This window comes from Copadichromis virginalis, linkage group LG13 (assembly GCF_057382275.1).
Source record: "Copadichromis virginalis isolate Kocher_CV1m ecotype Utaka linkage group LG13, C_Virginalis_male_GT1.1, whole genome shotgun sequence".
Taxonomy (NCBI): domain Eukaryota; kingdom Metazoa; phylum Chordata; class Actinopteri; order Cichliformes; family Cichlidae; genus Copadichromis; species Copadichromis virginalis.
Genome location: NC_140630.1, coordinates 15,497,634 through 15,524,208, shown reverse-complemented (window position 1 = coordinate 15,524,208; position 26,575 = coordinate 15,497,634). Strand labels below are relative to the sequence as shown.

Genomic DNA, 26,575 nt, shown 5'->3' with positions numbered 1-26,575 from the left:
CGGTAGGGCAGGATAATTGATTTAATCAATATGTGACCCAGTGAAATATGATATTTGCTTTGGCCTGAATGGGCCAAATGAAATATGACACATAATTTAAAATGGTAGCAAGACAGTTTGTGCCTGTTACATAGTTGTGATTTGATCAAAGAGATGGAAAGGTTCTTTGACAAGGCTGCGTGGATCACCACAGATGTGCCACCTGTCACCACATAGGCTTGGTTTTCAATTTAAATATGGTGTAAATAACTACATTTCAAAATAGTTATTCTTGATCAAATCAAGACTGCTGTCTGTAGCGTTAATCCTAGCAGCATTTCTTTCTGTTTATACACTGTACACTGTAAAAATAAATAAATAAAACACAAAATATTAAGTTGATATGATTCAATAGAATTTCGAGCTTTCTTAACTTGTTGCTAGCTTTGCTTTAGAACCTGATTTTTTTTATTGTTCACCTAAGTACAACATTCCTGCGAGGTTAGCCATAAAATTCTGTATCAACAAGCAGAAACGTCTTTCCATGTGCTTTTTTATTTCCAGCAGCAGGCTGATCTGCATATTTGATTTGGCACATATTTTTACACCAGATGAAACCCTCCCATTTATCCAGGCTTGGGACAGCCTGGGTTGTACACTAGCTTGTTACCCCCTGCACAAAGTTGGCTTTGTGCTTCCTCCCAACTGTGAATCATACCTTTTGCTTATGAGGTGAACATGCTAACCTTTTACACTATGGAAGCACACAATGTTTTTGCCAACTTTCACAGGTTTCCTCACCATTTTATTTATCCAGCATTCCTTAGACAAAAATATAGCAGCATAAATAGACGTGAAAGTTGAATGTATTTTGATAGTTAGAATGTTTAGCTAGCACATAAAAGGTCCCAAGTTCACAAACAGTGTGCTCTGACTGCTGGTGCAGCCCAGATAAATGGATAGCATCAGGAGGGGTGTCTGGTATAAAAATCAGTGCCAAACCTAAAATTTTATTAGCAAAACATTTGTAAAGTCAACAGCTGCAGTCACAAGGGAAGAAAACTCAAAACCGTACTGGACCTTGATATTTTCAATTTTTCCATCTTTTTTTTCTTGTAAACTATAAATTCGTGCAATATTTCTTATTGACTTTGCTGTCGTAGACAAACTGTCTCCTTACTCTTTATTAGAGTTTAATTTATCCCTGCCTTTCATCTTGTGATATTGTTTCGGAGAATCTTTTCCCGTTACTCTCCACATATTTCTGAACCTCCAGAAATGTTTTGTTAGGACTACAATCCATTCAGAGTCATATATCCCACCGGTTTCTTTATTTTGGAAACTGGAGGTTCTTATTATTTATTACATGAATATCTATTTTATGTTTTTTTTATTCATGAGATATATTAAAGTGAAGGAAAATATCGCTGATGTTAATGTTAACTCACAGGTGCATTCTCATCTCATCGTCTCTACATCTTTATTTTCCTACATTTCTCACTTGTAGAGGTCAGTTTTAGGTTTAGAGGTTATAAATTCTGGAATGATTTTTATCCCATCTGTTAATATTTGCTTTGTAACTGCTTTTCAGGGCAATGTTGTTCATGTTTCAGCTATAGCAACAAATATCATTTCTACTGAACAGCTATCAGCTGAGATGCATGAACTAATATTTCTGTTATCAACACTCATACCTACAAACAGTTATATACTGTATTTTATTTTCGTAATTGTTGCTATATATTTAAAAAATATTAATTATTCTTATTATTCTTAGCTTGTTGTCGCATATATTAAGGCATATTATCTACTGTATAATAATTTTGCGTTTCTGCATAATATTTGCAAACATTTACATTTTAAGTAATAACAACAATGACTATAATTACAAATGAAGTGGAGGCTTCAAAATAAATACAATGCACTGTTTATTTGTTATGTTTGTTATTTTTAGTGAATTTCAAATGGTACGAAACAATAAATTGACACTGATATTAAAAGTAGTTCAGTGTTTGACAGCAATTAAACACGGGTTTAAACAAAAATTAGTCTGTGTGCAGCGCTACATGGATGATTGCTTGTCATGTTGATTGGAACTAATTTCTAGACTTCATAAACAAATGTATAATTGTCAGCTTTTGGATGCTACCCAACTAAAAACTCTACTAAAAACTCCAAAAAATTCTTGCCCATCCCTTTCTGTGCCCCACTCATGTATTGACCCATGTGCCTGTTCATCTTAGCCGCTATGATGCCTGACAGGAGCTTCCACGTGGTGCTGAGGCAGGTTATTGGTCGGTAGTTGGAGGGGACCGGTCCCTTCTTGGGGTCCTTGGGGATCAGGACCGTCCGACCTTCGGTTAGCCATTCTGGGTGTCTCTCGTCAACTAGCAGCTGTTTCATTTGTGCTGCCAGATGCTCGTGGAGTGCAGTCAGCTTCTTCAGCCAGTAGGCATGAACCATGTCGGGGCCTGGTGATGTCCAACTCTTCATATTGGAGACCCTTTCTTGGATATCTGCCACTGTGATGTTTACTGGACCCTGTTCAGGGAGGTCGCTGTGGTCTGCCCTCAGATCCACTAGCCACTGAGCATTGCCGTTATGTGTTGCATCCTTCTCCCAAATGCTGTTCCAGTATTGTTCCGTCTCCCGCCTTGGTGGTGCTGTTCTCATATTGTTCCCCTGCCACTGAGAGTACACCTCGGCTGGTTCTGTGGGAACAGCTGGTTTATTCTCCTGCCTTCTATCTGTCTGTTGTACCTCTTTAAGCGGCTGGCAAAGACTATGAGTCGTTGCTTGGCAGTTTCCAAGGCCTCAGGTATGGACAGTTTCCTGTACTTCTTACACACCTTCTTCATCGCACCTTTCTGCAACTCCAATAGTTGGCGAACCTCCCTCTGTGCTACCTTGATCTTAGCCTCTAGCCTCCCTCTCCATGGAGGGTACTGCCCCTTGTGGCTGTTCAACTTGTAGCCAAGCATCTCACTGATCACTGCTGCCGTATTGTAGATCAACTTGTTAGTCTCGGTAATGGTAGCTGTAGGTATCGTCCGAAGTGCTGCATTAACATCATCTAGCAGACCTTCTGAGGGTACTTCACGTAGTCTTGGTAACCGGCTATGGGGGATCCAGGTTTCAAGTTTGGCCATGATCCTATCCTTCAGGTCAGCTCCTCTCGCACTCAACGATCCTTGGATCCTCCTATCCTTCTCATATATATATATGTCTTCATGTGAGAAGACTGAAATGGTTTCTACTGGACTGATTTCCAGAAATTCCTCCCCTAGTAAGTGAAAAATTTAGATAGTCATCTCACACCGAGCAGGTACCAAAGAGCAGCAGTACTCTGAAGTCCCAGCTGTGTACAGGTTGTCCCACCTAGCACCCAAAATAATCTCTATTGTGCACATCCTCTAGAATCATTTTCACCCCCCCCCCTCTCACCACAATAGGAGAGTCTGAATGTATGAAAATCATTTGACATGTCAGAAGTAGGCTGCAGATGTCACACACAACAAGGTACTTACCTCCTCAAGGACATCAGCGAGCTTGCTCAGAATATCTTCCTGTAGGCCGTGGAATGAGGGGACGCTGCAGAAGAAAAAAGAAGGGCTTTTATATGAGAGAATACACAGCTTCACGCATAGTGAATATTACTAATTAGCCCTCTGTTTTTTTCTAGATAAAAAAAAAAGTTGTAGGAAGCAGTGTAGCTGGAGGCTTAGTATAAAGCTGAGGGAAGAAAGCATATCCTTTTGGAAGCTGTGAGCAAAAATAAATAATAAATTTGAAAAATCTTGATCCTCATTGAAAAAAAACCCCCTGAAACATAAAGTTGTCATTTTCATATTTTACATGTCTTTTAAAAAAGCAAGAACTCAAAAATTTCATGAAACATTTGACAGGTTTGTTGGTTGCATGTGCCTACAATCACAATGAGTCTGCATAAATTTGCATTAACATAAATAACATTAGAGAGAAAAGTCACTTTAACTTAATGTTCCTGAAAGGTTTATTCGGGCTCATTCAGACATACCTACACAGTCAGGAAGAGCACCTGGGATCTCCTATAAGGGCAATATTTGCTAAATGTACAAAAGACAACTTGCACTTGGGGCCTTGAAAATCTCTTACTTTTATCACAAGCTACAAAGAATTTGAACAATGACGTTTTTAGTGAGCTGTGCAACTCATATTCATCATTTAAGGTGATTATGTGCTGTTCAGACATGCTGAAAGGGACACAAAGTGTGAAAAAGTTGAACTGCTCTCCTGACTTTTACAGAAAAGTGGCCAGGGTGCTCATTCAGACATGAAGGTGACACATTCATATGCTGTAAGGGGATTGAAAAAGAGTGCAGGTGTTTGGGTACAGTGGATACGTGTCATGCAGCCCTAGAATGTTCACAGAGAAAAGCTGTCTATCATCTTTCAAGCACAGTGTTGAAATTGTTATGATTTGCTTTGCTGCTCCAGGGATTGATTCACTGATTCAGTTTTGCATCAAATGAAAGAGTGCTTTAAGATAATGTGCTAGGCCATCTGTCCAAAAGTTGAAGCTGAAACTGCCCTTTTCAAGAGGATGCTTATCCTAAGCACGCTAGCATATTCACCAAAGAAAAGGTGAGTTATGGAGAGCCTCAGTGAAAGATCAATTGTGGGTGTCTTGATTCTGGTGCATGCACACAAAAAAACGCCTACTTAAATGAGTTATTTCTGTTTAAGAAGAAACTATTGTAATACTTCTTAGGCCAAGGGTGTACTTCCTTGGCCACAGTATTACAAATTATAAATATGACTTGTTGCCAAAGCTAAATGTTCTATTAGTGTTAAGTATTTCATTTTATCTGTAGGCTCCTTGTCAAATGTTTGTTCTCCAAATATGTCATATTGTTTCAACAGTGGATATCAACAAAAGTTCACCAGAAATAGAGGATTTGAGTGGGAGTACTTCCAGGATTCAGACTGTTTTTGTTTGAGGTGCCCTTTGGATAGGATACACATAAGCAATCAAAGAGCTCAGAGACACTCTCTTTCAACTAAGCATCAAATTGTCTTCATTCTCATGGCATGATTCAGTTTAACCTAGAAAAACAAAAACAAAAATCCATCTTGTTATACAAGCCATCAACTAGATGTTAGTTTTCCTGGAAAGAATTGCTTTTATTTCTGCTAGTTTTTCCACCACTTTAAGCAGAACATAAAACAGCTGCATTGGTCCAACACAAAACATGCACTCAAATAAAGGCTCTAAAATTGTTAGTTGTCAGCATATTTTTTAATGTTTTATTCTATTGGCTAAATGCTATCATGTGACTGTCAAGTTTTTGCTTTTTATTGCTTCCTGTGTGGTATCATTATTTTTTTCATCCTATTTTTAGACATACTTTGTTCAATCACAGCATGACTTTGATCTGAGAACCAACAAACAAATTCAGATATAGGCAGCAGGAACACTCAAAATCTGTATTTTTCTATTGTATGGCCTGTATTTTAGTACTATTTTCCAGCATAAATGGGCAGCATGAGTAGTTACACAGCTGGGCATCACATCCTACGGTTGAATACGCCAGTATGAGCCCGTAGTGTTTGTTCCATTACTTCCTGGCAGCCTGAATGAATGCTGCCTGCTATCAACCCTGCTAAATAAAACTAGCCTAATGTTTATCAAGGAGGAGAGAAAATAACCCCGCGTTGGTGAACAAAGGGCTTATCTCCCCGTATCGTCTCACTCTCTCGCTCTGCCTCTCTGTTTCTCCATCTCCCCTCCCCCTTAATTTTCCATGCTTTATTACAGTAATCTAAACCATCTTGTCACGGCCACTGTGCTGATCCTTGTGTTACTGCTTCCCCGACAAAGGCACTAGTTAACCAGCTCAGCAATGAACACATGACACTTACTGTACATGCAACAGAGAGAGTTTCAATCCCCCGAGCTGAGAAGCTGTTGACACAAACAAAAGGCGTCTGTCGCAGTAAATTTCTGATTCAACAGCTTAATTATGTTACAGCTGAGTAATTACACAAGGCCTGTGGGGAAGCGTGGATCTGCCATGCTTTAGGGACTGTGCAGTTATAAAGCATACCATTTTAAACAATTTTCTATTAGAATCCTGTAAACACCTACAAATAGGTACTGTTTTCCTGATAGCTGGACTTTTATCTGAAGTGAAAGGGGACAGAGATCTCAATAAAAGCCCACAATACATCAGTTCATAGAAATGTGCATTTTCTAAAGCTGGGCGAGTTTTTCAAAAAAGCTAAGCTTTGAAATTACTTTTCCTGGAGCGACTCAATAAGAAACTTAAAACACAGGCAGGTAACGAATTAAAGGACAAACTCACTTAGGTTGAGAAATACAAAAACACTAAATGGTTTGATGGGAATAAAAATAATTAATGTACTATGCACTTCATAGTTACCAGACTATCCACAGAGACTAATATGTTAGACAATGCTCTCTATAGCATTATTATTAAAACATCAAAAGGAATTATCTTCTGAAAAAATGCAGCTCATCCCTTCAGTAAAGTACCAGAGATTCAGAGTTGTTCAGAATCATTATCAATGCAGATTTAAGCTTTTGGCTCATCATCTTACTTAAACATATCATTTTGTTTTTCCTTTCATTTGTCACCTGTCTGTACATGTAAAGAAAAAATAATAAAACAATCTTCACAAGCGCGCTCAATTCCCCCGTGCACAACGTGGGGCTTTCTTTGCCTGTTTTTCTTCTTCTCTGTTTGTCAGAATAATTCTATAATTTCACAGCAGTTAAACGGGTGGGCACAAAACTCACGGTGACCAATATGTGTTTATTACTTTCATTAGATCTGTTTCTAGGAAATTAAACAGGAACATAATTATCTGTGTGCTGTGAGTTTGCAAACACTGTTATAAATCTCAGATTTCTCCCCCCAGGTATCCCTTTACAAACCAAACACACCAAGGGATCCCAAAACAACCAGTACGTACACCTATTAAATATTTACTTAGTCTATCAGTCGGACTGTTACATAAGTCCTCCTGACAGGCAAGAGCTGTTATACTGAACAGTGTGTGCTAATATACTCAGCAGAGGGACTGCAAATGTTTGCGGTCTTTATTAGTAAACGATATCACTAAAATAGATTACATCTTAGATGAAATATTAATAGGGCTCCATATGTGGTTAAAATAGATTCTTGGTTGTGTTTGTCTTAAAGTCTGGCTTTATCATGAAACTGCACTCCAAATAAGAAATGAATTTATTCTGAGTGACCAGCGGGAGACTGTCCTTAAAAAAAGAAAAAAAGTCATGCTGTTCAAAAGCTTTGCTGACTTGCAATATCTTTGTGACTGCAGGGATACTGACTGTCCTATTTTAAGCAGGGAAAAAAAGCAGTCGTTACAGTTAAGCTGCAAAATGTTTTTGGTTTAACTGAAACTATCAAAGAGACTTCCTGTTCAAAAATTACATTTTAAACTAAAATTTAAAAAAAGATTTCTTCAAATAATTATTCACTGAGGAAAATATGCTTTAAATAACCTGAATGTATACCAGCATTGTGTCTATGTTGCAAAATTTGCATCTAATTAAATTTGTTAAAGACAACATTTTCTACCTTTTTTTAAAAAAAAAAAATTTGTTTGTTTTTATCCAAAACATTGAGCCTTAGCTAAAGATTATATTTAAAGTAACTATACTTCCATTACTGTACACTGTGAAGTTGCACAGTCATAGTTGAGTAAATTCTACAATAGCAGAATTGATTGTTTTGGAACATACTAACATACAACTTGCTTTGCACTTGTTAGAAATACCTTGTAAAAAGCTTCCTTCCTGTGCACTGTGCCCAATACTTAAAATAGCTCGTACTGCATCTCTCTCAGGACTGACAGAACCTGATCATGATCACAGTGATTCACAAGGTTTCCTCGGGAGAAAAGTCTTTTAGAGAGAACATGTGCCTTCGTGATTTGGAAGATTTATACAAAATTGTGGCAGAGTGAATGGATGAGAGGACACAGATCAAATACCGACTCTGCCAAAAAAGTCATGATAAAAAAACAAAAAATAGTGTGGGGTGCACGCAGCAGAGTGAAGGTATGATATAATTTTAATAACTGGGTTGATGAAGCTCAAAGTGGATGACAGTAAAAAAGAAGCTGAATGCAGAGAGAGTGAGAGATATTTAAAAGGCAATTGCATCTCATGCATTTTGATCATTGGCTGTCTTTTGATGCCTCTTCCTTTTATCCTATACCTCATGCAGGACCCCGAAAAAGCATGCGCAGGTCTTTTAAGTGTTAATAGGTTTGGCAATAGAGAAGTGATTATTGGTCAGGGCCCTCTGATACAGATAAGTACTGAAAACGATGATGGTGATACAGTTACAAGATTTTTTTCTAGTATGTTGAATGACATTCCCTATGCTGCACTAGAAATAATTGCTGAGTTATATAATTATTGGCAAAATGGAGGAGTAAGGGATCATCTGCGAAACAGCTCACACACATTTTCCTGAATTCATTTTGGTAATTCATTCATTGCTTTGCAGATCAAAGACCTGTTCCACTCTTCTGCCGCTGCTGGAAAATTTGCCTTGCTTCCTTACCTTTTCAGAAACTCCATATACTCTGTGTGCTTGATTAAACCCGTCCTCATCATGATCGTCTGAAAACATTGTCGGTCAATGGCCCACAATTTCACATTTGTTAGAGCTGGAAAGAAGAACACACATGATTAAAATGAACATTAGCAATGTCGTGGCAGACAGTTTTCGTCCTCCAGCAATTAGAATAATAAAACAGCACACATAATGCAAGGCCTGCAAAAGCTTCATGCTCTGTGCGTGCAACATGATTATCACAAATGTTGTATTCACTTGAAATGAGGAAGGAAATGTAGGTGTGTTGAGGTATGTGGTGGTGAATTTTAACTAGCTATAGCAATTTATCGGTTGTTAAGCTTAGTTACCTTAGTGGAAATAATCTTCATCCAAATGTTTTATCTAACCTCTAATCTAGAAACAGCAAATAGCAGCTATTCTGCACAATTACTCTTTACTCAGCAATTTGGAGTTAATTGGTATTTTTGGAATGCCTCACATGCATGGCTTGCTTGAGGTCATGCTGCAGGAATTTAATTGGTTTAAGGTCAGGAATGTGAATGCCCTTTTTTTTTTTTTTTTTTTTTACTTTAAGAGTTACTGATTGCTCTTTGTGTTAAGGGCAATTATCAAACTGTAAAACAAAAGTTACAACTTTGAAATTACAAGCAGCTATCCCAATACCCTTCCTACCGAAACAGTTTAGACTCAATTAATTGTTTCCGAAATGATTGCAATATGCGCAAGCCCTGAGGCTTCAATGCATGGAGTGAAGGTGACATGTTGGCATGCAGTTTTTTCTTAAAAACTTTAGAAATATGCCTCATTTGACCACAGAGCTCTGTTCCACAGAGAATCCAGCTCTTCTGAGACTAGGATAAGGTGAGCTAAGATGATTTGTCTTTGGATGGCAGTGGTTTCAGCTGTTTTATCTTTCCATGGGTACTCTGATGTGTGTAAGAGATGGCACAAATGCAGTACAATGCAATGCTTTTTGACACTTTTTTGAATAATACATGCAACCTGACAGAACTTTTGCAGAATATCTAGACCTTCAAAAAGCAAAAGTAGCATCAAATTGAATTTTTCTCCACTTTTTCCATGTTTATTCCTGGCCGTTGATTGATTGAGGCCTGGGTCTTTCACCATTCCTGTCATTGACATTTTCAGTGCTTTGAGCTTCAACGCTTCTTTCTCTGAAGTCCTTTGTAGACACTTTTGATCTGAATATGTTTTACTTCAACAGATCCCTGTCATGAAGAGGAGTCTCTGTTGAAAACCAGGCCATGAGGGATTTCATCACAGCAATGGACCTCTAACCCAATGAATGTCATTATATTTTACCATTCAGACCCGTTTCACAGAAGAAATGAATTGTTGGGCCAGAAAATTAATAACAAAAACTAAAAAAAAAAACCCCAAAAAACACAGATTTCATCTAGCTTGGCCACATTGTGCAGTCACTCTCAGGATTCAATACTTCATTTTGTAAATAGCAGTTCCTGATAATTATTTCACAACTGGTTTCTCATGATTGCAAGTATCATTATCTTCTGCAAGAAAAGACTTCAGTGCTTCAATTGTGCAGCCGTGCAATTGATTATGAGCACTACAGAGAAAGAAATCCACAATCTGGCCCATCCAGAAATAGTGTAAATCTCCAGGGAGCCCTCCGGCCACAGGGACATGTGGTAACATTAGAAAAGAATACATCAGATAACAATCGGCTTAGTATTTTATCAGTGTGTATGTGTGTGCCTGAAAATGCAGTGTGACCCTTCTGTGCAGAGATTTAAAGATATAAGATCAAGTTTTGTTAATAACGGTGTTGTGTTTATTGATTAGAGACAAAATACTTTTCACTTACTGGCACTAACAGAGAAGTCAGTGTGCAGGCTTAGCTGCAGAACAGCGCGTCTGCAGCTAATAAGGATTCAACGTGTCACTGCAGGAGTAGTTTAACACGTACAGTGTATGTGTGACACTTAATAAATGTGATATGCATTCACTCACACACACAGTCACACAGACACACACACACAGGAAACTAACGTTTTGTGTCAACAAAACAGTGTGCTTTTTTAGGGGAATATTTTATAGATTTTAGTGTTTTTATATGAGGAAAATTGCTAGGGTACACATCACAAGTTAGGCAAGAACTGCTGAGAATGGCTGAGATTATTAGGATGATGAAAAAAAGTGACTTCAGTACAAAGGCACTTGCAGCAATACAACATCAATCTTTGCACTGCTGTTGAACTGTAAGTGATAAAAACATGTAAGTTTATGAATTTACTGACCCAAATTCAGATTTTTATACCCACATTCGAGCTAGCATACTGGACTTCTCTAACAAATTAGAAATTAATAAAGCATAACCTTTAACTAAAATTAATTTGTCTGTTCAAGAATGGAAGAAAATCACTGTCAATTTACATATTAATCAAAAAATAATAATGTATTAACTGTTTTTTCTGCTTTTTTTAATGAATAGCAACAATGACGATGTTTTTGCATCAAAAATATAATTTCAATTAAAGAGCTCACTGGTGGATTAACCATTAGGGAAAGATGAAAAATAATTTGGGTAATAATCAATAATGTTACTTTAGTTAGGGCATCTCTTTGTGTGTGTGTGTGTGTGTGTGTGTGTGTGTGTGTGTGTGTGTGTGTGTGTGTGAGTGCGTCTATGTGGTATGGATTGACATTTGACCTGCGCTGTACCTGGGCTCCGGGGACATTTCGACTTTTTGCTGTGTATTCATGTGTCCCCCTAAAACATGACTTGTAAATGCATTTTTAAGTGTCTAAATAATAATTTTTTCTACTTCTTATGAGGTCATTATTTATCTTTTGACCTGTATTTGCTTAAACTGTAGTGTAAATTCATTTATTAAACTATAATTAAAAGATTTTCTGATTTTCTTAAAAGTCCACCTATACCCCTCACCTGATTTTTGTGTATTCCAGTGTATTGCACAGCGACGTTTCGAGTTAGAGTGGATGTGTGTAGGTACTGCAATTTAATACACATTTTCAATACACACGGCCGGAAGTCATTGTGATTGGTAGGCTATATATATAGGCGGTACCTACAGGAAACGGCGCCACAACTTTCGCGCGCGTGCCCTTTAACAAGTGTATGTCGACGGCAATACGAAGACGGATTAAAAACACAAAGGTAAGCCTTTTTTAATGTAAAATGCACCATGACTTTAATACTATATGAAATTATAGGTGCACAGGCCTATATTAAACTGGTTTAATTTATGCTTTATGGACTGTTAGTGAGTCTTTGAAGAAGTAAAACGGCCCCAGCGTTTGTCATTGAGTAAATAAAATAGGGCTGACGACTAACCGCGTCAACGCGATAAAGCGGGCTAACCCGTGTTAGGATTTACTCGGTGTTAAAGCATTATTGTGGCTTAAACGTGTTAATGCCGACATCGCGACTAACGCGATTAACAATTAAACCAGCGCAGTCTGAGTCAAAATCCCTGATGTCGCTGTTAGCTAATTTCGGGCAGTTTGTCCAATGTCTGTCATTCTGCTGACAGCCCTAAAATAAAAGCAAGGGTATAAGTGTATTTAGTCGTGTATTTATTTATATGCCTGAAGAAAAAACTTCTTACAGTTTTGATGCCTAAGCTTTCTCAGTACTTGTATCACTCTCTGCAGTCGCCATTACAGAAATGTCACATGTCGCCATTTTGAGTACTAGGCCTTTAACATTTTAAAAGAAGGCATAAATTAGCACTATGAATAAGTCAGCTGTGTTTATGCTGTAAACTACACTACTGCTAGTTCTGCTACTACTGATGATGATGACAATGATGACGATAATCGTAATACTTTATATGCTTTGGTAATACAGCCAATCGTACAGGAGAACATGCGAAGGAGACGCATTCCTCCACGGGAGGATGCAGTCTGTCATGTTTCTGCTGGAAGGGACAAACTGGGACTTGATATCCACTACATAAATGCCTTCAAAGGTAAGTTGGTCTTTAGTTTGGATTAGATTTGGAGTTTGTCACTTTGTCTTTTGTCACTCACTTGGTATGCCTCTGCAATTCAGGTCGGGGCATTTTCACGACTGTTCCATTCCAAAAAGGAGACTTTCTTTTGGAATACAGAGGTAAACTCATAACAAAAGAAGAATGTGAGCGGAGACACAGAGTTTATCATGACAGCCTGAAGGTGTTCATGTTTGAATTCAAGTTTGATGGAAAACTCTGGTGGTGCGTATTATATCAGTGTAGTTTGATTAAGATTAAATGACACATTGCTTTTGATTTATGAAAAAAAAAGCTTCCTAACTAACTAGTTAAGCTAATACTTTTTTGCCTAACCCCACAGTGTGGATGCATCTCAAGAAGATGGGTCATTAGGCAGACTTGTCAACGACAACCACATCAGTCCAAGTGCTAAGATGAAAATATTAAATATCAATGGAAAGCCCCATCTATGCTTATTTGCAAGCAGAGACATAAGTCCAGGCGAAGAAATAGACTATAATTATGGTGACTCGGATTGGCTCTGGAGATGCAAGGTATTTCTACAATTGTACTTTTTGGAACTGATAAATTGCATACCCTAAGCCATTTTTACATTTGTACCTACTCAAATTGGCTTAACGTGACTTAGGGCATCTAGTTTTTCACTGAAATTGAGTATCACCTACTGTGCCTGGGGTAACTATAGCAATGCAGCCGAGCATCCAGTGATATAAATGCCACAGCAAGCATGGACGTCAAGGTGACAAAATGCCTGCTGCTCAGTCTATACTTTAGTGTTCAATTCAGGGATCACGCTGTTAATTTTGGTCGCTATTTCAAACATTTCAGAGTTTCAAAAATGATGGCTTGGATTTTCACGAAGGAGGCGCACTCATAACTTATCGAGTGACACCATTGACCAGCCACCTGGTGGCATTCAGTCTATGTCAAATTTTCTGATCACTTTGGATCACTTGGAACCTTGGTGCAGTAGTTACTGAAAAACTACATGGTACTGTAACCTACTGGAAAAACAGGGGTAGGTACTAATGGAAAACAGGCAATTGTGATGGCTGCCACATCAAAGCCCTCTAAAAGCACTAAAAAAATATCAGCAGGTATGCAGAAATAAAAAATGGCTTTCGGTTTCTAAATTTTAACAGTGATTGATGTTTAATGTGATTCTACACAGCAAAATCTCCAGTGTTAAATTAACACTGGAGAGTGTCTATAAGGGTCCACACCTCTGAGTGTTAAATACAACACTGTTGAGTGTTAAATTAACACTTTTGACAGTGTTATATGTTTAAAAGTAACCTAGTCAGTTTTGAAGATTAACAATGGCTAACACTGAGCAGTGCTGATTTTCTAACACTGGAAAATAACTCAAAATGTTAGAAATATTCCAGTGTTAGAAAATCAGCACTGCTCAGTGTTAGTCTTTGTTAATCTTCAAAACTGACTAGGTTACTTTTAAACATATAACACTGTCAAAAGTGTTAATTCAACACTCAACAGTGTTGTGTGGACCCATATAGACACTCTCTAGTGTTAATTTAACACTGGAGATTTTGCTGTGTAGCCTCTTTAGTTAATTCATTTTAAATTTTGTCCCTTGAAGATAAATGGGCCCTAGTGACAGTTCGTTGCTGCTACAGGTGATTGTTTTACTCCTTTAGCAATGGCTTAAAAAATAAAGAAATCACACTGACTATTTGTCTCTTAATCATAGGGCCTTAAATTCTCTATACATGACAGTGAATATTTTAAAGACAATAGCTTGAAACTTATCTTTCTCATACAGTTTATTTAATGTTTCAAAAGCCTCTTCAAAAATGCACTGTATATTCATTCTCTATCTGTTACACACGAAGACTGAGACCAGCCAGATTCAGAAGACTGTGAGCTGCCTAAAGCCGCAACCAAACAGCTTTCCAAACAATGATCTGGACCTGAAACATCCAGAGCCTGAAAGGGTAAATATAATCCAGTGTACCACTTAATGAACTAATAATTTAATCTATCATCATTCTTTATGGATGCTGTGTGTGTGTGTGTTTGGCAGTCACCTGGGTGTGATGTGATTTACATGGACCGTGGCTTGTAGGTCCTTTTCATTGTTTCAAAGTGCAAGTCTGGATAACATCTGAGTGTGTGTGTGTGTGTGTGTTAACCACCCAAATGTGACTTAGGAGGACCACACTGTTATTGGGGGACTCCGTCAAAGTTTGCTTCATGGTGACATCACTCTGGTTTTAGGAGGGGTCTTCTCGTATGTCTTGACAGTTTGACCTACAGCATGCAGAGCTGACTGCATGTGCTTTGTTTCTATGTTGAAATTTTTTGAAACTCAGGCTTGAACATTAAGATAGATAGTACTATACAACTTCTTAACTTGTTTTAGGCACTTTTTACTGCTGTAATGCATGGGCTCTCTCTGGCTGTGTACTCTGGCTTCTTCCCACAGTCCAAAGATGTAGCTTATGGGGTTAGGTTAACTGGTGATTCAAAACTGCCCTTTGGTGTGAATGCAAATGCTTGTCCTTCCATGTTAGACTGGCGATCTGTCCAGGTTGTACTGCCCTATGGTAGCTGGTATAGGCCCCAAAACTGCTACCCCACAATCCTGATAAGGATAAGTGGAAGAGGATGGATGATTGCAAAGGAATCAGTTGTTAATTATTGTAGCCAGTATTTTTTTCAGAAGAAAACATTTCTTGAGTGGAAAGCCCCCCCCCCCCCCCCCCCCCCACACACACACACACACACACACACATGCAAATTAAAGACAGAAGCACAGGACTGCCCAGTACAGTTGCAAGAAGAGCACTTGGTCTAATCTTTGTGCCATCTTTTCTTTGTTGCAGGATCTTGATGAAGAAATGCCTCAGCAAGGCTCAGAAGCCATGCATTCTTCTTCAGTGCAAGATTTTGAAGAGGTAACATTGACCTAGGACAGATTTTAATGAATGTTTCTCATGCACGATGTGTACCTTACGCTATTTGCCGATAGTGAAATGGTCTATTCATCCTCTTGAGTGATGCATTTTTAGTAACTGTCAGATTACTGTTCTTTTGTCTTCATTCTCTATCTGTTACACACGAAGACTGAGACCAGCCAGATTCAGAAGACTGTGAGCTGCCTAAAGCCGCAACCAAACAGCTTTCCAAACAATGATCTGGACCTGAAACATCCAGAGCCTGAAAGGGTAAATATAATCCAGTGTACCACTTAATGAACTAATAATTTAATCTATCATCATTCTTTATGGATGCTGTGTGTGTGTTTGTGTTTGGCAGTCACCTGGGTGTGATGTGATTTACATGGACCGTGGCTTGTAGGTCCTTTTCATTGTTTCAAAGTGCAAGTCTGGATAACATCTGAGTGTGTGTGTGTGTGTGTGTTAACCACCCAAATGTGACTTAGGAGGACCACACTGTTATTGGGGGACTCCGTCAAAGTTTGCTTCATGGTGACATCACTCTGGTTTTAGGAGGGGTCTTCTCGTATGTCTTGACAGTTTGACCTACAGCATGCAGAGCTGACTGCATGTGCTTTGTTTCTATGTTGAAATTTTTTGAAACTCAGGCTTGAACATTAAGATAGATAGTACTATACAACTTCTTAACTTGTTTTAGGCACTTTTTACTGCTGTAATGCATGGGCTCTCTCTGGCTGTGTACTCTGGCTTCTTCCCACAGTCCAAAGATGTAGCTTATGGGGTTAGGTTAACTGGTGATTCAAAACTGCCCTTTGGTGTGAATGCAAATGCTTGTCCTTCCATGTTAGACTGGCGATCTGTCCAGGTTGTACTGCCCTATGGTAGCTGGTATAGGCCCCAAAACTGCTACCCCACAATCCTGATAAGGATAAGTGGAAGAGGATGGATGATTGCAAAGGAATCAGTTGTTAATTATTGTAGCCAGTATTTTTTTCAGAAGAAAACATTTCTTGAGTGGAAAGCCCCCCCCCCCCCCCCCCCACACACACACACACACACACACATGCAAATTAAAGACAGAAGCACAGGACTGCCCAGTACAGTTGCAAGAAGAGCACTTGGTCTAATCTTTGTGCCATCTTTTCTTTGTTGCAGGATCTTGATGAAGAAATGCCTCAGCAAGGCTCAGAAGCCATGCATTCTTCTTCAGTGCAAGATTTTGAAGAGGTAACATTGACCTAGGACAGATTTTAATGAATGTTTCTCATGCACGATGTGTACCTTACGCTATTTGCCGATAGTGAAATGGTCTATTCATCCTCTTGAGTGATGCATTTTTAGTAACTGTCAGATTACTGTTCTTTTGTCTTCATTCTCTATCTGTTACACACGAAGACTGAGACCAGCCAGATTCAGAAGACTGTGAGCTGCCTAAAGCCACAACCAAACAGCTTTCCAAACAATGATCTGGACCTGAAACATCCAGAGCCTGAAAGGGTAAATATAATCCAGTGTACCACTTAATGAACTAATAATTTAATCTATCATCATTCTTTATGGATGCTGTGTGTGTGTGTGTTTGGCAGTCACCTGGGTGTGATGTGATTTACATGGACGAAGTTTATTAGTTGATATCTGCAACTGAATTGAAAACACACCTTTCCAACTGTCCAAAACAAATAAATGTTGCAATATTTTGCTAACAGTGTCACAATCATCGTCTGGTGTGCACAACAATATCATCTTTGGACAAGTGCATTCAGTGTGTGGGACCGGTTTCCTCCCTCAAGTGGCTTGGCTTTAAGTGCAAAGGTGAGACATTTAGTGAATAGGTACAGTGTATAGTAAAAAGCATTAATAGAGTTCAACAAGTTAAGACGTGCTGAAATGAACACTGCTCCCTTTTTAATTAATGGGTGGTCACGTCTAATTAAAGAAATGCAGTATTACCTCATTGGTGCAGGACCTTGTAAAAATGGTATACTTGGGATTGTCCTCAATTCCCCATTCCATAACATAAACTGCTCAAAATAATAAAGGGAACACTTAAACAATGCGATGTTACTCCAAGTCAGTCACACTTCTGTGAAATCAAACTGTTCACTTAGGAAGTAACACTGACAACCAGTTTCACATGCTGTTTTGCAAATAGAGTAGACAACAAGTGGAAATTATAGTCAATTCACCATAATAAAGGACTGGTTCTGCAGGTGGTGACAACAGACCACTTCTCAGCACCTATGCTTTCTGGCTGATGTTATGGTCACTTTTGAATGCTGGCGGTGATTTCATTTTAGTGGTAGCATGAGACAGTCTACAACCCACACAAGGGGCTCAGGTAGTGCAGCTCATCTAGCGTAGCACATCAATGTGAGCTGTGGCAAGAAGGTTTGCTGTGTCTGTTAGTGTAGTGTCCAGAGCATGGAGGTGCTACCTGGATGTGGAGTAGGCCATAGGAGGGCAACAACCCAGCAGCAGGACCGCTACCTCCACCTTTGTGCAAGGAGGAACAAGAGGAGCCCTGCAAAATGACCTCAAACAGGCCACAAATGTGCATCTGTCTGCTCAAATGGTCAGAAACTGACTTCATGAGGGTGACTTGAGGGTCCAGCATCCACAGGTGGGGATTGAGCTTGCAGTCCAACACCATGCAGGATGTTTGGCATTTGCCAGAAAACACAAAGTTTGGCAACTTCAGCACGGGCACCCTATGCTCCTCACAGCTGAAAGGAGGTTCAAACTGAGCACGTGACAGTCTGGAGATGCCGTGGGGAATGTTCTGCTGCCTGCAACATCCTCCAGCATGATCATATTGGCAGTGGGTCAGTAATGGTGAGGGGTGGCATTTCTGTGCCTGCCAGAGAGCCTGACTGTCATTGGGTAACAAGATGAGGTCCTCGGACCCTTTGTGAGACCACATGCTGGTGCATTTGGCCCTGGGGTCCACCTAATGCGAGACGACACTGGGCCTCATGTGGCTGGAGTATGTCAGCAGTTCCTCCATGACAAAGGCATTGATGCTATGGACTGGCCCGCCTGTTCCCCAGACCTGAATCCAATTGAGCACATCTGGGACATCATGTCTCACTCCATCCACCACAAACTGTCCAGGGGTTGGCAGATGCTTTAGTCCAGGTCTTGGAGGAGATCCTTCAGGAGACCATCCGCCACCTCATCCCGAGCATGCCCAGGCATTGTAGGGAAGTCGTACAGGCATCTGGAGGCCACACACATTCAACTACACACTTTCATGCCACTCAACTACCTAAAGAACAAAGTATTTAATAAGAATAATTCCTTCATTCACATCTGGGATGTCCTTTTTTGGGGGGGGGAGGGGGATTAGCAGTGTATGTGTAGTCATTAAAATATCCTTAATGTGAACAGTTTTGTTTTTTTTTGTTTTTTCAGCATTTGACATTACTGCAATGCTTTGACAAAAAACTACTTCACTTAAATAGAACTGCAAAGCTAAATTAAGTCTATCAAAATGTGTTTCAGTTTGTTTAGGGGTCTGGCACAAATCTTGCCTTGCAAAATTGGCAAATCAGAATTGCCACCAGTCAACACAGGTGTGTATCCCATTCATATTTGGCTTGACTTTTTTTCAGTTTATTTTTTACCTGTCTAAAGTATTGATCAATTAAAAAAACTTTTGTTCTTACATTCCAGAAAGAAGAAATTTCTGAATATTCAGGGGAGGATGGATTGCCACATTCAGTTCTGGATCAAATATCAAGCGATGATGATGGCAACCACAGCATATCAGAAGAAGAATATGTGCCAGATTCAGAGTCATATGATGAAGATTCAGATGAAGACATCTCATTATTGCCAAGCACATCAAAAGGTCTGCTATGCCAAGATGACATCTCCAAAGCGCATGAACAATCAGATTCAACGAATTTAATCCACAACTTGACAAAGGACAAGCCACAAGATAAAAGTGAGCTTTGCGAAACTGAATCAGAAAAAATGACTTTAAGTAAAAGAAATTACTGCTATTTTTGTGGCAAACCACAAGCTAAAATTTCCCGCCACCTGAAAACGCACAAAACGGCTCCTGATGTTGTGCATGCATTTTCCCTGCCTAGAGACTCAAACGAGCGTAAAAGTCTGTTAGAGAAATTGAGAAATAAGGGAAATTTTAAGCATAATGCTGCAGTTTTGCATGGTGGAGTGGGACCACTGAAAGTGAAGAGAAGACCCAAGATTAAAGCAGTAGAGGGAAAGTTTGCTCATTGCTTTTATTGTCAAGGGATGTATGTTCGCAAGGATCTTTGGAGACATGTCCGCAGATGTCCTAACAAACCAAAAGATGACACGGATAAAGAACCTGGAAGAACCAAAGTACTCGGCCTGGCTTTAACTCTGGAGTCTCAGTGTTATCCGCAGGTGTCAAGTGGAGTCTGGAAGGTTCTTGCTGTTATGAAACAAGATGAGATTGCCTCAGCTGTGCGAAATGACTTTACTGTTATTCAGTTTGCCCAGTCCCTCTACAATAAACATGGACAAGACCCTACAAAGTATGATTATATACGACAGAAGCTTCGTGAAGCGGGACGTTTGTTGTTGTGTCTGCGCACAGAATTCTCAGTGCATAACATGGAAGAAGCTATTAAGCCTGCTAATTTCCAGAGTTGTGCAAGCAGTAAAGAAAGTTTCAGGTTTTGATGAAGAGACACTGTCATACAAAACTCCAAGCCTTGCGCTGAAACTGGGACATACACTGCATAAAATGTCTGACATTATCCATTGTCGTGCCCTCATGACAGAGGATGAAGCCCTAATCAAGTCCACTGATGCGTTCAAGAAGTTGTATGTCTCCAAATGGTCTGAGATGGTGTCTCACCGTGCCTTGAACACATTGAGTGAGGCAAAGTTTAACAAGCCATCAACATTGCCCTTTACAGAAGATGTTCGGATTCTCCATCACTACCTTCAAAAATCTGCAGAAAGTGCCTTTTGCAGCTTGGAGAACGAAGCCACAGCTCAGAATTATGCCCAACTTGCACAAGTTACACTCTCACAAATCATTGTGTTCAACCGAAGACGTTCTGGAGAGGTTTCAAAGATGCGCCTCAAAAGTTTTCTTGAAAGAGACAAAACAGCACTCCACACAGATGTTGCCATGGGGCTCTCAGAAATGGAACAGAGACTCTGTAACTATTTCTGTAGAATAGAAATAATGGGAAAAAGGGACAGAAATGTTCCAGTTCTGCTAACACCAAGCATGCTGGATGCTCTGTCACTACTGGTTAGTAGGAGGCCTGACTGTGGTATTTGTGCCACTAATATCTACCTCTTTGCAAGACCCCGATCAATGAGTCATTACAGAGGAATGGACTCCTTGCGTGTTCATGCACACCAGTGTGGAGCAAAGCAGCCTGAGTATCTAAGATCGACACAGCTCAGAAAACATGTTGCCACACTCTCACAAGTCCTTAATTTGAAAAACAACGAACTTGATCAGGTTGCAGATTTCCTGGGTCATGATATCCGCGTTCACCGCGAATTCTACAGATTACCAGTTCCCACAACACAGCTGGCCAAGATTTCCAAACTGCTTTTAACACTGGAAAAAGGACAACTTTCCCAGATCCAGGGGAAATCACTGGATGAGATCAAAATAGAAGGTTTGTATTGAAAGGAGCAAATATTAGGGCAGTAGTTGAATATTATGCTTTATCAACCGAATTAAAACCTAAAAGCACAGACCATTCTGTTAAATGTCCATGATTTAAGGTTCTTGAAGTCTATTGTTTCATCACTTTGCAACATTTGGCAAACTGCAGAGTGGTGGCCTTAAATAGTAAAACTATGTACTATAATTTCCAGTATTTGTTCTGTATTTTGTCATATCTCGTTGTTAATGTGAGGTTTTTGGGGGGTTTGTGTTTGGTTTTTTGGGGGGGTTTTCCCACAATTTCTCAGATGAAATTGCATTAAGTGATGCTGAAACAAAGGACAGTGAGAGTGAATCAGATGATGATGACACAGCACTCACAATGTTGGCGTGTGGCACCAGTGAGCCTGTACATGCAGTAGCTGATTCCACAAACACAGCGCAGCTCCAAGACACTGTAGATTGTGGTAAGTTACCACTAGCTTGGTTTCTGTGGATAAAATGTTTGTTACAAATATTAAAACTTAATCAAATTGTGTAATCAGCAGATGAAGGACCACTCACAATGCCTGCAGCAAGTGAGACTGCTGCTCCCTCTGAAGGTAAGGGGTGCAGTTGGTTCTCTAAGCTTATTATTGTTTCATCACTTTGCAACATATGGCAAACTGCAGAGTGGTGGCAAAAAGTCACTTGGATGAGTGACAAAATGTTTCTCCCACTGAAAACGCTACGTCCAGATTAACAGAATCAACGTTTTGGGATTTACTTACCTGGATGATTGAGCATGCATCAAGAGACTTTTATTCAACTTTTTATTCAGTCTTTTATTCACAGCGGAACACTAAATGTCTCATTTTAGAAATTTGATAAATTTTCAAAGAGAATTTTAGCTCGTTTTGATATTGATGGTAGCAACACATTTCAGAAGTTAGTACAGGGTAGCATCCATTCTTTTAACCACCAAATGTTTTTTGTTTTTTTTGTTTGGTTTTTTGTTTGTTTTAACTACTACTACTTTATATATCTTCCAGAGAAAAATGCTGCTCAATCCCACAATTCCCGAAGAGCTCCCAAAAACATGTGGTCCAAGGCTGAGGTTGCTGCAGTGATGAGGCATTTTAAAGACCACATAAACGAAGGGAAACTAGCCACCAAAAATGAATGCAGTCATTGCAAATTGGTAGAAGATCCGGTGTTGGCAGGAAGAACAGTTCAAAACATAAGAGATTTTGTAAGAAACAGAGGATTAACTGCAAAAAGGCAGAAAAAAATGAACTAAAATAACTGTTTAGAGAGCTGTGGTTTTACATCTTGGTCAGATTGCCAATTGTTGTTAACACTGATGTTCTGTTTAAAGAAAAAAAAGTTCTTGTTAAATACAGAAGTAGTTTGTATTTCATAATTTTTACATTTAATTTATTTAGGGTTTTTTTTGACGGGTTATATTTAAAATAAAAAATTATAAATGCATATTTTCTCCCCTTAATATTTACCTTTAAACTATTAAAATTCATTTTAAATGTTTTTAATTTTTCTGTTTTCTATATTTTTATATTTCTGTGGGAAGCGTGGGCATTTTTGTCCATAGATTTCTTTTTTTATTTATGGTTAAAATTAATGTTCAGATCCAAGAACACTAATAAAATGATGTTCCAGTAATCCTGTGTCCTGTCAGATGTGTATTCATGGTAATGATGAGCTATTTACATATTACATCATTGTCCCTTTAAAGACCCAATATTGTTTTTTTTGGACCTCATAAAACACATTGTTGTCAAGTGGACAATGTCTCCAGAAAACACAATAGAGTCTGGTTGGTGTGTATCAGTGTATCTAGACTTCTATAGGGAGTGTATGAGGTCTGAAGTGACTAGGGGTGGGTTTTTATAATCGATTCATCGATTAAAATCGATTCTGGCTTGGATAACGTAAAATCGATTCATTAAAATCCTGAATCGATTTTTTAATATAAATTTATTTTGTCCGAAATGCCAGAATCTCTGGTGACATCTCACAAAATTTCAAGAACCACCAAACAGTAAATGAGAGCAGGTACAGGGATTCTGCACATAGACTTAAACACACAGCGCAACCCGCGGATCAGAATCAGTTAGATGTCGCCTTTCTCACAGTCGGGGCTGAAAGCCGACAGCTCGCTGATCCGGGTCCGCGCTTTGTGTTCACGCCCTTTATGCGCTGATTCTAAGGCTGTTAGTTTGATCTCTCTCCAAACAATATTGACCGAACCAGCAGCAAAAGAAGATCCAAACGCTTCACATAAACATCGTCATGAATTCACTCTTTTACTGTTTTGCTTCAATTGCGATGCGCAGCTCTCTCTCTCTCCCCCTCTCCCTCCCCCCCCCTCTCTCTCTCTCTCGAACAGTTTCGCTTTCTTCATTATTCGCTTGCTTGTTACGCACAAGTCTACTGTTGTTTACAGCGCTGTCGGCCGCTGTTTTTTTCCCTTTTACATTCTTCCGAAAAGAAAACCTCATTTCTGCTGTTCAATACTGAACAAATTTAAACTTTTTAATATTATTCAAAATGCAAAATGCTTAGCCGTGTGTCTAATAAAACCGCTGTAACGTCAGAGGTAATGTTCATTAATTAATGGTTTTCTTTCGTTTTTGATGTACTGCAGAATATTTTTATAAAATCCCAGGCCAGGAAAATCACCTACATGTTTTTCTGTGTTTTATCTTCAGCTACTTTGACACAAAGGCATCTGCTGTGATGCTCACACCTTGGATAAAGTCTTGCGAGTGTCAGCTTCCTTTTTATAGATACAAAAATATGTAAATGTTCTGATCTGAATTATACTTCTGACTGTCAAAATTTCCCAGATTTAAATCGAATCGAATCGAATTAAATCGAATCGTGGATCGAATCGATTTGGGACCTTGTGAATCGGAATTGAATCGATTCTAGAAATCAGTGACGATACCCAGCCCTAGAAGTGACCCAAATTTTTTTCAGATTTTTTCGAACACTTTAACCTCGCTCCCTTGGCTCTAAGTCCTTTCAAAAGGGTAGTCCACTTAAACCACCACCGGGCGGATTGACGTAGTATAGTCCCGCCATACCACATAGACCCGTATGTGTGTGTGTGTGTGTGTGTGTGTGTGTGTGTGTGTACTTGTGGGGACCAACAGCGTTATGGGGACAAAATGCCTCTCCCCATGAGTTTGAAGGCATTTGTGGGACTCACAGTGGGGTTTTAGTGTCAGACTTACAATTAGGTTATGGTTAGGTTTAGGCCAAGGGTTAGCATCAGGCATTCATTTTTATTTTTGAGGGGAAGCAGCTTGGGAAAGCATTATGTCGATTAGATGTCTCTACTAAGAAATTAAAACACGATTGTGTGTGTGTGTGTGCGTGTGTGTGTGAGAGAGAGAGAGAGAGAGAGAGAGAGTTGACTGCTCCTCACACCTTAATTTCTCTCATTAACATTAGACACCAATTGAGAGGTCACTAGTTTGATCCCTGGCCCATCCAGTCTGCATTTCAAAATGTCCTTCGGCAAGATGCTGAACCCCAGGTCGTCCCTGATCCATCCATCAGATCAGAGTGTGAATGTTACACAAAGCTCTCAAAGGCATAGAATAAAAAGCCTGTCTTCATTTGTGTGCCAACGGGCGACCAAGTTGTGTAATGGAAAGTGATTTGACTGCTCTGCTAGAGAGGCAAGTCAATATGTAAGTATCTGTCCATTTATTATTTACCATATATACACAAATGTATAAACTCTCACATTCACCACCAATCTGCAAACCAGGAGTTTAGCAGCCATTTAAAATCGGGCCAAACCACAGGAGAGGTGCCCTCATTACAGAGCCTGACACTGTTTTACTTCGAGACTTAGAAACTGTTTCTACAAGTAGAACCCTCCTAAACACACAGCGTGAAATAAAAATATATATATAGAAACACATGTCTATAATTATGTAACCATACTGTGCAAGAACAGATTAAACCTAAGATGTATATACTCAAAGAAACACACAGGTATGTCTATTTATTAATACACATACACAAATGCAGTACTGTTCACATAGATGCAAACACACTCACATAAACACGTACACTTCGATAAATTTTTGGCATCGTGGATTTAATCCTTGATGGCAAAATATAAACAGAATTTTTTCACAGCACTGCGATTCTTCTTGTAAGAAGAAAGGTGTCACTATATAACATTTTAACCATATTTGGAAGAAACTGTGTCTTATCCAGATGGTAATGTGCTCATGAGGTGGGGACAAATGCCTCCAAAGCAGACCGCAAATGGGTCAAATCTGGCATATGGAAATAGGTCAAAAGAGAAATTATTAGAATAGCCTTCTAATCTGACCCATAAGCAGCAGCAAGAGTGGGAAGTCTGAAATCATTGCCCACTGTGCAATAGAGTGGTTTTGCAGTAAGTGGGAGTATAGGGCACTGGGAAATAAGATATGTAAGAGGCCCGCAGCAGACTGCAGTAGGTAAACTTATTATTTGAAGGCTTGGCTAAATTGCGGTGAGACTGAGGGAGCTAGTTATCCTGTACTCAGGGTGAAGATGAATGTCTTAATGCTCATGGGTTGTCGACCATTAGCTTCACCGCTTTCTGGATGCACAAAGCTCCCCAGGCTGTACTGGAGACATGCAAGGATGATATCTGGGAATTGTTTAGAGGAGTTTAGCCGCAGCTCACCATGGCTTCAGCAGTGTTTATTCAAGAGGTGGACAGCTGAATTCAATTCAGTTCTCTGATCTGACAAAAATGACTGCCTATAGGTAAATTTAGACTGTACATCATAAAAGCCTGTTGCTACAGTCAATGCATTGCTGTTATGTCATCTGGCCCACTTATTGTGATCATAGTCTTGGATTATATCAACATCTGTGAAATCCCCGTCTGTTCTCTTCTAGTTTGCAGTGGATATAGTTCTGAGAAGTTTAAAATATGGTGTCTAAGCATCCAAAAAAAAAGCACTGAAAACATTGTCTTCAATACACCACAAAGGCGGTGTTTGTGGACTATTTCATGTGTGTCAATTGACACCCAGAGCACACATGCTGTCATGCAGACAGTGGAGGCACAGTTTCCAGGATATGCGGATGTGGGGATCAAGTGTGGTAAAATTGCTGCTTTTGTGAAAAACTGAGTCCTGTCAACACTGTGGAAGTGGCCTCTCAACATGCACAAACCTGCAATCTGCCAGTGTGTGGGTTTACACAGGGGGGAAAAAGACATATTTGCTGGTGCAGATCACATATATGTAATATACAGCTGATTTGTGTTGCACTGTATCTAAAATTATACAGTAGCTGGCTTTTGTATGTATTGATAATTTTTTGAATTAAAAGATTTTAGATTCTATATTTTTTATTATTAAACTAAACTGCTAACCTCAGTATAACATACTGTTGAATATTGCTGAACACATATCTCCC

General features: G+C 39.3%; 3 protein-coding genes across 5 annotated transcripts in view; 2 read left to right on the top strand and 1 right to left on the bottom strand.

Moving 5' to 3' along the window:
* The window catches only part of LOC146695398 (cGMP-dependent protein kinase 1), a 119,650-nt gene that overhangs the window by 28,364 nt on the left and 64,711 nt on the right, over window positions 1–26,575 (bottom strand). For both annotated transcript variants that reach the window (XM_085477530.1, XM_085477529.1), the window contains exons 4-5: window positions 8,577–8,682; window positions 3,507–3,570 (exon numbers count right to left, since the gene is read on the bottom strand). In XM_085477530.1, the coding sequence (XP_085333656.1) occupies window positions 3,507–3,570; window positions 8,577–8,682 (170 nt within the window). The remainder of the gene's footprint in view (window positions 1–3,506; window positions 3,571–8,576; window positions 8,683–26,575) is intronic.
* LOC146695402 (histone-lysine N-methyltransferase set-1-like) lies at window positions 11,211–14,586 on the top strand. The gene is made up of 5 exons (XM_085477534.1): window positions 11,211–11,751; window positions 12,445–12,565; window positions 12,649–12,811; window positions 12,930–13,122; window positions 14,443–14,586. Exons 1-5 carry the CDS (start codon window positions 11,713–11,715, stop codon window positions 14,569–14,571), a joined length of 645 nt encoding a protein of 214 aa, XP_085333660.1. The 5' UTR covers window positions 11,211–11,712; the 3' UTR covers window positions 14,572–14,586.
* LOC146695401 (uncharacterized) lies at window positions 16,910–22,795 on the top strand. 2 transcript variants are annotated; one of them, XM_085477532.1, is made up of 7 exons: window positions 16,910–17,007; window positions 17,217–17,322; window positions 19,012–19,082; window positions 19,183–21,146; window positions 21,445–21,603; window positions 21,685–21,738; window positions 22,168–22,795. In XM_085477532.1, exons 4-7 carry the CDS (start codon window positions 19,949–19,951, stop codon window positions 22,413–22,415), a joined length of 1,659 nt encoding a protein of 552 aa, XP_085333658.1. In that variant the 5' UTR covers window positions 16,910–17,007; window positions 17,217–17,322; window positions 19,012–19,082; window positions 19,183–19,948; the 3' UTR covers window positions 22,416–22,795. The 2 variants fall into 2 exon arrangements, with proteins under 2 accessions (XP_085333658.1, XP_085333657.1); XM_085477531.1 differs by having other exon boundaries at window positions 21,682–21,738.